The sequence below is a fragment of the Rhinopithecus bieti genome, unplaced genomic scaffold (assembly GCF_001698545.2).
Source record: "Rhinopithecus bieti isolate Rb0 unplaced genomic scaffold, ASM169854v2 scaffold_25940, whole genome shotgun sequence".
NCBI classification, from domain to species: domain Eukaryota; kingdom Metazoa; phylum Chordata; class Mammalia; order Primates; family Cercopithecidae; genus Rhinopithecus; species Rhinopithecus bieti.
Window position 1 is genome coordinate 673,673 of NW_016811810.1, and position 14,105 is coordinate 687,777.

The 14,105-nt window shown below is 44.7% G+C and overlaps 1 protein-coding gene across 7 annotated transcripts in view; it reads right to left on the reverse strand.

Annotated features, from left to right (window-relative positions):
- Positions 1–14,105, reverse strand: part of TRAPPC9 (trafficking protein particle complex subunit 9) — a 745,023-nt gene that overhangs the window by 529,170 nt on the left and 201,748 nt on the right. For all 7 annotated transcript variants that reach the window (XM_017895132.1, XM_017895131.1, XM_017895130.1 and 4 more), the window contains one exon: positions 8,248–8,400. In XM_017895132.1, the coding sequence (XP_017750621.1) occupies positions 8,248–8,400 (153 nt within the window). The remainder of the gene's footprint in view (positions 1–8,247; positions 8,401–14,105) is intronic.

The window sequence follows — 14,105 nt, forward strand, 5'->3', positions numbered from 1 at the left end:
AATTTTTTTTTTTATTTTTTTTTGAGACAGAGTTTCGCTCTGTCACCAGGCTGGAGTGCTGTGGCGCGATCTCAGCTCACTGCAATCTCTGCTTCCCGGGTTCAAGTGATTCTCCTGCTTCAGCCGTCCAAGTACCTGGGATTAAGGTGCATGCTACCACACCAAGCTAATTTTGTATTTTAGTAGAGATGGGGTTTCACCATGTTGGCCAAGATGGTCTCGATCTCCTGACCTCATGATCCACCCACCTTGGCCTCCCAAAGTGCTGGGATTACAGGTATGAGCCCCTGCGCCCGGGCTCCTTTGTTCTTTTAAAAAACACTTTATTATGAAATATAACACTGATTGACAAAACTGCCAAAAATAAAGGTATCGCTTAATGAATTATTATGAAGCAAACACCCTAGAAAACACCACACAGGTCCAGAAGCAGAATTCTGCCAGCCCCTAGAAGCCCTCGATTTGCCCATCCCAATGCTGATGTCCTCCCTCACCCACAGGGCCCACCACCCAGACTTTGTACTAGTCACTTCCTTGCTTCTCTTTGCCATTTTACCACCTAAGCACACCGTAATGAAACTCAGTTTAGCTGTGCCTATTTTTAAATGTGTCATTTAACTCTCTAACTACAGATAGCCTTTTCTTTTTTTTTTTTTTTTTTGAGAGTCTCGCTCTGTCGCCCGGGCTGGAGTGCAGTGGCCGGATCTCAGCTCACTGCAAGCTCCGCCTCCGGGTTCCCGCCATTCTCCTGCCTCAGCCTCCCGAGTAGCTGGGACTACAGGCGCCCGCTACCTCGCCCGGCTAGTTTTTTGTATATTTTAGTAGAGACGGGGTTTCACCGTGTTAGCCAGGATGGTCTCGATCTCCTGACCTCGTGATCCGCCCGTCTCGGCCTCCCAAAGTGCTGGGATTACAGGCTTGAGCCACCGCGCCCGGCCCAGATAGCCTTTTCATCTCTTTTTTGTGGTGTGTGTCTGTAAAATTCACATAATTTAAAGTTTGCCATTTTAACCATTTGTAAATTGTATGGGGTCAGCAGCATTAAGCACATTCACACTGTTGTACAATCACCACCACCATCCATCTCCAGAACTTCATGTCTTTTCCCCCCTGATAATTTACTTGTTGAGGGAACCAATTCATGGACTGCGGGGTTTCCTGGAGTCTGGACGGCCAACTGTGTCCCCACGGTGGAGTTTAATAAGCTTTTCTGCCCTCTGAAGTCCTGTAAATTAGTAGTTACAGCCAGAGCGCGGATCAGCCTCAGGTGTGATTCACAGAAGGTGCCGTGTCCCCGCAGCAGGAGGAACGTAATGTGTGGCTGTCTCTGCTTTGGTTGTGTGGATGCTTACTGTCTCCACCCATTCATCTCTTAGGGATGGCAAAATGAGGACATTCGAATTCTATCATCCTTTCCTCCACTGTTAGCTCAAATACTTCTAGAAAGAGAGACTCCCCTCATCAACTGTTATTAGAGTGTCCAATCGCATGGTCTGTATGAAAAGGCAGAATAAATACTCATTGCTTACCATTTTCAAAATGACAAATCGCTTCCCCATCATTTTCCAAGGGTGAACGATTCTCTCAAGTAGCATTGGGAACTCATGGACTGAAACACAGTTCGCATCCTTATTGATGCTCAAATTGCCAGGGGTCACCTCTTCAGGCGGAGCCCTTCAACACAACCTCAAAGCTCTCGAATCGCTCCTCTGCTGCAAGTTTGACAAGATGATCCGAGATCACCTTCCTGCTCTGTTTCCTGCTCCACATCTAGAACTGGTTATTTCTCCAAGAAGCGCTGGTTTCTCTGAGTGAGAAAGTGAGTTTCAAGACCAGGAGGTAGGCATTAGGAATACTCATTGCTGCTGGACTGGTCCGTTTCTAGACTCGGACAGTGTACAAGGCTAGGAGATCAACAGATTTTCAAATAGTTCATGATTCCTTACTGATATTTTTTATTCAAATTCTAGACTACAAGGTTTTTACTTAACCTCATAACTGACATTAGTTACTTCCTGTCTTCCATATGAGAATCCTAGTTCAAAACTAGATTCAGATGATAGAATGAGATTATCACAGAATTAATCATTTACTCCACACTGATACACAGTTTCAGAAAAATAGTACTAACACTATTTCTACCAAAACAATTATGGAGAACAGTTTAAAAATTACTTTTGGGGCCAGTCATAGTGGCTCACGCCTGTAATCCCAGCACTTTGGGTGGCCAAGGCGGGCAGATTACCTGAGGTCAGGAGTTTGAGACCAGCCTGGCGAACACGGTGAAACCCCATCTCTCCTAAAAATACAAAAATTACCCAGGTGTGGTGGCGTATGCATGTAGTCCCAACTACTCTGGAGGCTGAGGCAGAAGAATCACTTGAACCCAGGAGGAGGAGATCGCAGTAAGCTGAGATCTTGCCACTGCACTCTAGCCTGAGCGATAAAGCCAGACTTTGTCTCAAAAAAAAAAAAAAAAAAAAATTACTTTTGCATATGATTTCCTGTGCTCCCCCTATCTTTTAAATTATTGTGATGGATACTGTAAGAGCAGATTACCATGACATACTGTCTTCTCCCTTTGAATGCTCATTTGGTCTCAGCGATACAAGCAACTATATGTTTAATGCTCACCGCAAGTCCTTATAACAATGTCTCTCTAGTTATTTTGGCTGTCCTTCCCTAGTAGAATCCTCAAGAAATCATGAGAATTTAATCCTTCCAGTCTTGCATGTTGACAACAATTTGTCAAAGCCCTGTATACCTAAAAGTTAGTGTGGCTGTGCCTACAAATCTCTGGCTCAAATTTTCATTACATGAGTATCTAGACATAGTCTAGATACATGCTATTCTACTGACTTCTGGAATACTGTTGCTGTCCAAAAGTCCAATGATAATCTGATTTTCTTTATTTCATAAATCACTTGCTATTTGAGTCTGAAAGCCCAGAAGACTTTCTTTAAGTCCAGTAATACAACTAGAATATTTCCCGGTCATTCTAGGTCAAGATTTTCATGTATACAGTGTACGCATTCATACAATAGTTTCAAGGGTTTTTTGTTGTTGTTGTTGTTGTTTGTTTTACAGAAAGTTTTCTGTGAATTATGTTTTTTAACATGTTGTGGTTCCATTGTTTCCTTCTCTAGTGTCTCATAGCAGATGTATGTATGTATGTATGTATGTATGCATGTACGTTAGATCTTCTTTGCCTAGCTTCTAAGTGTGTCACTTTCTCTTTAATCATCTTTCTTTCCATTGTTTTTTCTCCTCTCTTTTCATCTTCTGCTTCCCTTAATGTATCTGGCAGGTATATGTAACTCACTAGAAACTACATTGCTGGAAAAAAAAAAATTCTTCTAATTCTTTCCTAAGTTATATCCGTCTCATTTCTGAGTTTTTCTCATTCAGGTTTATGTTATTCTTTTGTACTTTTTCTTCATGTCTTTTAGCTCCTTGTGGGTTTTGTATTTTATCAGCTTTTGAGCATGTTCTCGTATGTTATCTCGCTGTTTATGTTTTCACTAGGATCACTTTACATAGAGTTTGGCCATAAGCCTTTTCTGTTGACCATCTTTACATGAAATTAGTTTTCATGAATGTCTAGGAGAAATGATTCAGGATAGCTCTTCTAATTCTAGTAAATCTACACACTGTATTCTGTGTTTGGGGTTGGTACTCAAGAATATAAGAAATTACTTTCAAGACCCCTGAACTCTGTTCTCCTCCCCCTGTTTCAGCCAGACCTTCTCTTTCCTTGGTTCTGCTATCTCACCTCTGTTCCTAGCAGCTTCTCCACAGGTGAGGCTTTGTTCTAGAGGAATTACTTGCACTCATCTGCCTTTGGAACGTAAAAACTCCTCCACTGCTTGGCCCACTGAGCTGTCCAATAAGTACCTTCTGGCTGTCTGGGGATTCCTGGGTGTGTGTTTCCGGCTTCCTCTTGTGCAGATGGTGAAACCGTGTCGTTATTAGTGGTTTGTCCACTTACATGTTGGGGTCTGTGGGGATACTCTGGTATCTGGTTTTGCTGTATATTTTTGCCTATGGGTACCTGGTTTTTCTATTCTAGTTGTTCAGTCTATGTGACTGAATAGTTCATATGTTCAAAACCTATGACAGTTTGTCACCATCTTCCAGGACTTCTAATTTTAAACATAAAATTCCAAGAAATCAGAGATTTCAAGTATTATAAGGATCATAGGAAAAGAATATCCTATTTTGTGGGTGAAACGTTGACTTCTCTTACCCTAGGCTAGTAGATATCTGCCAAGTATCTGAAGATAAGGGAAATAATTTGCTTTCTGATGTTTCATTTAGAAACAATTTCTAAAATTCACTTAGAAATCAAAATAATATATCAAAACGGTGCTCCACAAAATCTTTTCTTGTTATTTTTTATTTTGAAAACATCGAGCCTACAGAAAAGTTACAAGAAGAGAAATGAAGATCTGTATCTCTTTATCTAAAGCCACTTTTTTTTAAATAATTTCAACTTTTATTTTAGATTTAAGGGGTACATGTGCGTGTTTGTTACAAGAGTATACTGCGTGATGCTGAGGTTTGGGAAATGAATGATTCCGTCATCCGGACAGTGAGTGTGGTACCCAAGAAGTGGTTTTTCACCCTTTGTCCCCTCACTCCCTGCCTTCTTTAGTCCCCCGTGTCTGTTGTTGCCACCTTTATGTCCATGAGGACTCAGTGCATACCTCCCACTTATATGTGAGAACATGCCGCATTTGCTTCTCTATTCCTGCGTTCATTTGTTTAGGATAATGGCTTCCAGATGCATCCATGTTGCTACAAAGGCCATGATTTCATTCTGTTCTATGGCTGCAGAGTATTCCAGGGTGTATATGCACCACATTTTCTTTATCCAATTCACTACTGATGGCCACTTAGGTCAATTCCACATATTTGGTATTGTAAATAGTTAAAGCCAGTAATTTTTAATAATTTGACATTTTTACTTTATTTCTCTCTAGATTCACATTCACATTGTATTTTTTTTTTTCCTTCACCTTATTAAAGTAAGTGCAGGCAAATTATTTTTCACTCTTTTTTGAAACAGAGTCTTGCTCTGTTGCCCAGACTGGAGTGCAGTGGTGCGATCTTGACTCACTGCAAGCTCCGCCTCCCAGGTTCATGCCATTCTCCTGCCTCAGCCTCCCAAGTAGCTGGGACTACAGGCAGCCACCACCACGCCCAGCTAATTTTTGTTTTTGCATTTTTAGTAGAGATGGGGTATCACCGTGCTAGCCAGGATGGTCTCCTGACCTCGTGATCCACCCGCCTCAGCCTCCCAAAGTGCTGGGATTACAGGTGTGAGCCACTGCGCTCAGCCTGATCTTCACTCTTAAATGCTTCTGCATTTATTTCCTAAGAACAAGAATTTTCTGCTATAATTTCAATTTCATTCTCATACTCAATATGTTTGTCATTGATACAATACTATTATCTTATAGTATTCAATTTCCTCAATTGTCCCAAAAAAAAGTCTTCTTTTTTAAATCCAGGATACAATTAAGGATCATGCACAGCATTTGATTGTTATATCTCTTCAATTTCCTTTAATCTAGAACATTCTTCTCACCTGCTTTCATAAAATAGGAATTATAACATTTACTTTATAGAGTTTTTACAAAGATTAAATAGAAATAATGCCAGAAAAAAAGTGGCTAGCCCAGTCTTTACACACAACATGTGACAATGTTCAATAAACATTAAGTATCTTCCAGCTGTCTATGGCCCACACTGAATCCAGGATCCCAGTTTGTGCAACAGCTATCCAGGTTGCTGTGAATTTTTTAAGCGGCATTTAACTTCAGTAACCGTAATTAATGTGAGTCCATGCCTGAGAATCAAATTGGGTCCACATGTGGTCCCCCGTTAGATGTCTCTGAGACTGTTAGACTGTGAGCTACAGGGGGTCGTCTCCCAGTTCCCAGAGGCTACGAATAAGCCTCTGCCACTGAGTTTAAAGCCGCTTCGCTTAAGGGCGCAGCAATGGTCTCGTGCTTCCTCAGACTGAACTGCATATAACAAGGCATCCTCCATGGACCAAGCCCTGAGAGGTTCTTCGTGCCTACCTTTTCCTCCATAAAACTTGACCTGGTTTCCTCTGTAAGACTTACCTTCGAGATTCGCTGTCTCTTTCTGCCACATGCTATGTGAACAACCAGCCAGAGCTCCTATTCACTGTTGTTAATAAAGGGGCATCTCATGAGTAACCACTATGTGCCATGACCAGAAATCAGGCAAATCACATTTACAAACCACTCATGACCATAATTCGGGGTCAGGCCAGCCTCACATTTACAAACCACTCGGTGACCATAATTCGAGGTATGATTTGGTTTTATTTTAAAAGATAGAAGAAGGTATTCCCAGACTACAAGTCCCAAATTCAATTTTGCTCAGTTTTTCTCTTTGACCTCAGAAGGGCAGAGAGAATACCCCCGTCTGCTCTATAACAAAAGGCAGAAGCACAATAATAACAGGACAAAATAGGTCTGCATTGAACATGTAAATTCAAACAACCAAAACACAAAAAGCCAAGCTTTCCCCTTGGAAGCCTTCCCCACTGTTCCTGAGGAATAAGACGACCCCAGCAGGCCATGGGAGAAACCACAGTCACCATTCCCTCACTGCTAGCCTGGAGTCCACATGCCAAGACATACCCCTGGTGTAATATCCAGTCCCAAGTATTCCAGGGGCAGGTGCTGGGCACCATTTATTCTGCCAAACTTCCTTCTTGGGCAAAAGAAGTCAGAACCTATATAGCCCTCTGTCTACTGATTAAAAAGAAAAAATGCAGTTAAGTGGTATAAAGGTGTTTACAAACAAACACAATCCATTTCATCAGACATTTTTAAGTCTTGGTATAATTTTAAATCCTCTTGACTTTTCATATTCTAATGTGTCCACCCTAAATCTCTTTTTCTACCTTTGTGAATAATATAAAAAGAATATTTTACCAAGTACCAGCACTATACAAGAAGCTCGTGCTGACTACTTGAACTGCAGAGGGTGCACAGAGCAAACTCTATGGAGGGCGTCTGCTAGGGACTGAGCTGCGTTCCCCCTTCCCCAGCAGCATCTACTGAAGGCCTAACCCACAATGGGACAGCTTTAGGAGGTGTGGCCTTTGGGAGGTAATGAGGTTTAGAGGAAGCAATGGGGGTGGAGCCCCTCTATGAGATGAGTACCCTTGTAAGAAGGGATGGACACCAGAGCTGCCTCTCTCCTCCACGTGGGGGCGCGGCACAAAGGTGGCCATCTGCAAGCCGGGAAGAGGGCCCTGCCTCACCAGAAAATCACCATGGCTGACACTCTGATCTCAGACTCCCAGTCTCCAGAGCTATGAGGAAATAAATCTTGATTGTTTAAGCTGTTCTGTCTGTGGTATTTTGTTAGGGGAGTCTGAGTTGGCGGATAGACTCCACACTGCCTCCAAATGAATGCTTCATAATTTGGCATAATCAATCTATGAAATCTTTTTTTTTTTTTTTTTTTTTGAGATGGAGTCTCACTCTGTCACCCAGGCTGGAATGCAGTGGCGTGATCTCGACTCACTGCAACCTCCGCCTCCCAGGTTCAAACAATTCTCCTGCCCTCAGCCTCCTGAGTAGCTGGGATTACAGGCATGCACCACCATGCCCAGCTAATTTTTGTATTTTTAATAAAGACAGGGTTTCACTATGTTGTCCAGGCTGGTCTCAAACTCCTGGCCTCAGGTGATCCGCCCGCCCTGGCCTCCCAAAGTGCTGAGATTATAGGTGTGAGCCACCACACCCAGCCCATGTATGAAATCTTATCTCTAATCAGTCCTAATGTTACAACAAATGTAAACTTCCATTTCTTCCACACTCCACCTCCTTATAGATATCATCAGACTTTGAAGGAAAACTTTATCATCACAGCTAATTAGACGTCTAAAGAATCACAGCATTTTTTACTTGAAAAAATGCAGTAATTCCTACATTCCACTAATTTAGAATGACCTGCTGGTAAATGAGTACAAAATAATAAAGAGTAAGAATTAAATCATCTAGATAAAAAGTACTTTTATTACTTTCAGACACATACAGTAACTCTCTGTTAACAAAGTGCCCAGGAGATGTCTCAGGCAGCTTGAGTTAATGAATGACAAGTGAGTTACAAACAGCAAACAGCAGGCATCAAGGGATGGGGGTTGCTACACTGTATCTAGGACCCTGATGTGCTAATTAAAATTAGGAAAGTGCTTACCATCACTGAGATCCTGCAGGAGATTCTCCTGGCAGGAGAAATCCAGCTTCACTTTGATGTTGACTGTGAACGTGGCCACCTTCCCAGGCTGCAAAGGGAACTGAGCAAGGGTTTCTTCCAGCTTCCAGCTCAAGAAGTCACCATACAATTTTTCTATAATAATAACAATGACAGTAATGAGGATGTTGTAACTGAGGGAGTATGGGACTTACCAATCCCCTAGAAAATTCTGATGCATTCTCAAAAGCAAAAGAAAACGAAGAGCTTTTATTTTATTTTATTTTATTTTATTTTATTTTTGAGACGGAGTCTCGCTCTGTTGCCCGGGCTGGAGTGCAGTGGCTGGATCTCAGCTCACTGCAAGCTCCGCCTCCCGGGTTTACGCCATTCTCCTGCCTCAGCCTCCCGAGTAGCTGGGACTACAGGCGCCCGCCACCTCGCCCGGCTGAAAACGAAGAGCTTTTAAAATGTGTAAGATCACAGTGACAAGAACATTGCAGAACCAGGAAGTGTTGCAAGGCAATCACCCCTGTTTATGAACAGGGCACAGGGAGGAGGAAGAACAGTGCATCTCTAGAGGCACCTAGCTCAAGCCAAGCCATCTTGATGTCTTAGTGAGCAACTTCTTCTCATTGACCAAATTAATGCTGTTTGGCTCTTATAAAGTAAATCAGAGTTAAACTAAATTTCTCCACAATGAATATTTGCTGTATTACATCACCTTAAAGAGAAACAGATCCAAGTGTAGTAGGGGAAGTATATATTCAATATGAGACACCTCTTCAGAAAAAGAGAATACAAAATCAAAACCCAAGCGGGACGCTTTGGCTCATACCTATAATCCCAGCACTTTGAGAGGCTGAGGCGGGGTGAATCACTTGAGATCAGGAGTTCGAGACCAGCCTGGACAACATAGTGAAACCCCATCTCTACAAAAAATAACAAAATTTAGCCAGTGTGGCAGCGGACATCTGTAATCCCAGCTACTCAGGAGGCTGAGGCAGGAGAATCGCTTGAACCTGGGAGGCAGAGGTTGCAATGAGCCAGGATCGCGCCACTGCACTCCAGCCTGGGCAACAGAGTGAGACTTCATTTCCAAAAAAAAATATCAAATCACAGAATTAAGGACAGCACCTTGGGAAAGGCCTCCCGGAAGAGGTGTTTCCCTTGCTTTCTTGTACATACACCGTGGTCGTTAATTAAAAATTCTTCAATGTTAAGTCACATGGCCTTGACTTTGGTGCCTTTTGACACTGACTAACTCAAGTGCCATGGAGACCAATGATCCCTTGGAGTCAAGGTTTCTTCGTGTGTAAAATGGGGATAACAATTAATGCACCGCAGAGTCATTTTACAGATTCAACAAAGTACTATCTAAAAGCACCAAGAAGACCACAGCACTGTAAGAACCTCAGGCAACACGGGAGGAAGGAGGACAGGGAGGAGACACAGGGAGGCCATTGCTGGTGCCCCCTGAAGTAGCTGCGTCTCTCCCCAGCTCCAGTTCCTAAAACCCAGGCACAGTATGACACGCTACCTTGACATCCACCGAAACTGGGAGGGCTCCAAACGGCCTCACCACAAGTCCTTCCTGACTCTGCTCCTGCAGACACAGGGTCCCTCAGCCAGGCAGGCTTCCTAGGCGTGGAAAGCAGGTGCAGCCCTGTGTATCCTGAGCAGTGGGTGTCAGTTCCCTGCCAGTCTGGGAGGGACTGAAATAAGCCGGTCACATCCTCCCCAGAGAGCCAGGGGCAGCCCTCCCTCTCCATACCCCAAAGCCCGCCTCCCCCAGCCCCTGGGCAGCTGCTGTCTCTGTTCCTGAGTGCAGCCCCATGTGGCCCTACATGGCATGGAATCCTCCTTCCCCAGCTATGAGTGTCTGTGACCAATGAACTGCTGTCAGGTGCACATGTCCTGTGTCATGTGCTAGGTGTCTGGCTGTCCCCACATGGTAGGGCAAGAAACCCTCCTGACCATCACAGGGGACAGGAAGCCATGAGTATGGGACCCTCCTCCTACCAGGAAGGGCCCAGCTTCCAGGCTCTGCAAAGGCCCTCCTCTTGGTGCCCCTCCAGCCTAGGAGGCAGGAGCGACTTGCTGCTTTCCCACCATCCCTTTCTGGGAACCAGTTCTCTACGCTGAGCATCTTCGGTCTGAATAGGGAGACAGTTTTAGAGAGATGAAGTCACTTATCCACGGTCAGAAACGATGGAATCAGTCTAGAATCTGAGATCCAAATGATTCCAAAGTCACATTCACCTCCCGCATGAAGATCTTTCATGGTGACGTTCAAATATGAAGACCTGGTCGGAGAACCCAGAAATGAACCTCACAGGAGCTCAGTGGAAGACGGAGAGCTTGACCAAAATCCCCAGGAAAGAAAAAAGATACGTGGTGTGCTACCTCCAGAACACGAGGACAAGCTGAGCTGCAAAATAAGCAGACATATTCCTGGCCGGAGGTGTGTTCGACCATGGCACAGTCCTGCAGAACTGGCCAAGCTCCCTCTGGAGCACATCTGACAGATGGCGTTTATGTCTCCATGTTTCCTTAAAGAAGGATACTAACACAGAGAGACAGATCCAGGGGACAGCGTCCTTGAAAAGTGTTTAGAAACCACGTCACATTCATTTATTTACTTAGTCATTCACGGAACACCTCAAATGTGCCAGACACTCCACGTGTTACCTCACTTAATCCTCCCAACAACCAGTGAAATCATGGAAGGAGGTTAGCATATGTAACAGGTCATTCAGCTGTCAGTGGAAGACTTGGCACATATCAGATGCTCAATGAATATTAGCTGCTCATCGGCATCACCCAGTCTACCACCTTAGATGGTGTTCAGATGCTTTGTAAACTGATACCATTACAGTATTTTAGAATGATCTGGGAAAAGATAGATGGCTGGGAAAAGGATGATGGAATTGTTGAGTAGTCAACTTTAATGACAGCCTGAGGAATGAATCCCTACGTTCATATGATTTCGAGAAGCTGCGGGCCAAGCACAGTGACTCACGCCTGTAATCCCAGCGCTTTGGGAGGCCAAGGTGGGCAGATCACCTGAGGTCAGGAGTTTGAGATCAGCCTGGGCAACATGGTGAAACCCCGTCTCTACTAAAAATACAAAAATTAGCTGGGCATGGTGGTGGGAGCCTGTAGTCCCAGCTATTCGGGAGCCCAAGGCATGAGAGTCACTTGAACCAGGAAGGTAGTGGTTACAGTGAGCCAAGGTCACGCCACTGCACTCCAGCCTGGGCAACAAAGCAAGACTCCGTCCCAAAAACAGAAGAAGCTGTGGCCGTTGGAGGAGATTCTTACAGGAATTTAGCGACAGAAAGGGAAATGGAGAATTGGAGGGAAGTATTATCCAAAACTCAAAGTGGGAGATGGAATGGGTCAACAAGAATCACCTAAAGTAGAAGAAAGTACATCACATCTGATTATAGCCACTCTAATTACAGGATAAAAATCTAAACACTTCAGTCAAGCTTTGGGGGCAAAGGGTACAAAATGCTGGTTGCTTTGGTATTTCACGATGATAACAGGTCAGTGAACTCTCTGTTTGGAAACCTGCTTCAACACACAACATTTGGCCCTCGGCTGCTCAGGGGAATGTGTGGATACTCACATATGTGATTTATCCTTTAGAAGGTAAGTCACTCAGTCAGAGAAAGAACAAAGATCTGTCTCCAAATGGGAAAAAAACTTCAAAGCCATCTTACAGCTGAGAAAGCAGAAGGAAAAGGAGAGTCTGACACGAAATCACATCATCAGTTGGGTTGCTGCTTTCCTCCCACTCCTTCAGAAGGGCTCTGACAACATCTTGGCTAGGTAAGTGACTTCCTTCCTTCCCACCTGCTCTCTCAGGCCATGCCAGTTCTCTGCCTACTCAATGTGACCTCCTCCATGCAGGGCTCCGGGGCAGGCCCACCTGGTTCTGCTTGGTTGCCACTCTACGTGTATTCTGAGAATCTACCCTCCCACGAGACACTGGAGTCCCTTTCCATTGTGCTCTTCTGTAGGCGCTGACACATCTGTGGGCCGCTGCAGAAGCTGTGGTTAAACACAACTGAAACTACAGGCCTGGGTTCAAACCCCAGATCCTAACCTTTCTAGCTTGCCCTTGGCTGTTTTACTTTCCTGGGGTCTCAGCTTCCCCTTCTTTTACAAGTAAAGCGGGGAGAAATACCAGTACCTACTTCCAGGGCTGCTGTGAGGGTTAGCGGGTTTAAAACATACAGAGTACTTAGGACAGGGCATAGGGTCCACTGAGTCTTAGTTAAGTGTTTGCTCTTATAATTATTCAGGTTTGGCAAGAAGACCACCAATGATTGGGGCTCGTAGCCTTCCATGCCTGCTACTTCCTGCTACTTCCATTACGGGATAGTCCCAAAAGCGTTCAGGTGTTTGAGCTCTCCCTCTGTGCCAGGCACTGTCTGAAGTTCCTATACTAAGGACAGAGGAGAGATGAGCATCAGCCATAGTGCAGAGTAGTTAGCTTACAGCAAACCCTTGGCTCCTTCTAAAATCTCCATATGCCAGCATTATCCACCACATCATACGAATGAGCAAACTAGAGTTCAGAGAGATCAGGCAGCTTTCCTAAGCCTTCAAAGCTAGGATGTCCCGGAGTCAAGAAGTGAACCCTGGCCCTCACACCCATTCACCATGCCTCTGTCCTCTGGCAGCTCAGAACACAGTTGCTGCCTCTTGTCCACGCAGCAGCGCTCGCACCGACCTGGGCCTCTTCTGCGCTGAGGTAACCTGTCCACCTTCCTTCTACTTCTCCTCCAATGGCACTCGGAGGTGCTATCCTGACGATACTACTTTAGACCCACCTTGGTTTGAAAAGAAGCCTCTCCAAACAGGAGCCAAGGAGTGGGAAAAAGGACCCCATGGAGTATGGGCGCACAGGGAGGGAGGAAAGAAGCACGCGTCCTTTCAGAAGTTGACATCTGGTGATGCCTCCAATAGACTCCTAGCACAGGGGGTCCCTGAATATGCCGAATGCTTTCTCAAGTCCAGACCTCTGCTCCCTCATGTGCCCACTACCAGAAATGTCTTCCCCTACCTTCTCTCTGCCTGGCTGGATTTTCTAGAGCTATTTAATACCCGGGTCCAGGGTATCTACTCAGATATGCAACCATCTCACCCCTTGCTCTTAGGCTGGAAGCCCTCCTGCCACGCCTGCAAACACCTGCACATGCCTCCAGGACAGACTCCAGCACTCTGCACCCAACTGTGTGAGTTGATCTTTCTGTTTGTAGCTATCACTGTGATGTGAGTGTGAGGAGAACTGCATCACTGTCCTTTGGCAAAGTAAGTAGTCATTCTTCAGATAAATATTTATTGAATGTCTCCTGTGTGTCAAGCTCTGTAGCGGGCACAAAAAAACACATCAGTGGGCACACAGGCCAGTGACCACTCTCCCGGGGCTCATGGTCTGATGGAGGAGACAGAAATTAGGCAGGAAAATGGACACAAGACAAACTCCCCGAAGAGACCACCATTCAGACACGACCTGAGGGAACAGGAGGGCTCGAGGAGGTTCAAAAGAAGGAGAGTGACCCTGTGTGACTAACTCTGGACTTGCTCTCTGCGTTCACACGCTCCCTGGCACACGCAATGGATTTGACATTTCACTCAAAACTCCTCACACACAGGGCTCTTGCTATCTTCTTCCTCTATAATAATCTATGGAACATAAAGATTTTAGATGTTTGCTGATAATTTCTTTTATTCTTGGAGCACTAACCTAGTCCTCTATCTGCTCTGCAGCACTGTGATGAGACTTGGATTTTACATTCTATTACTGCCCATTTCATTCATTCAATGGACACTTACTGCAGAGCCTT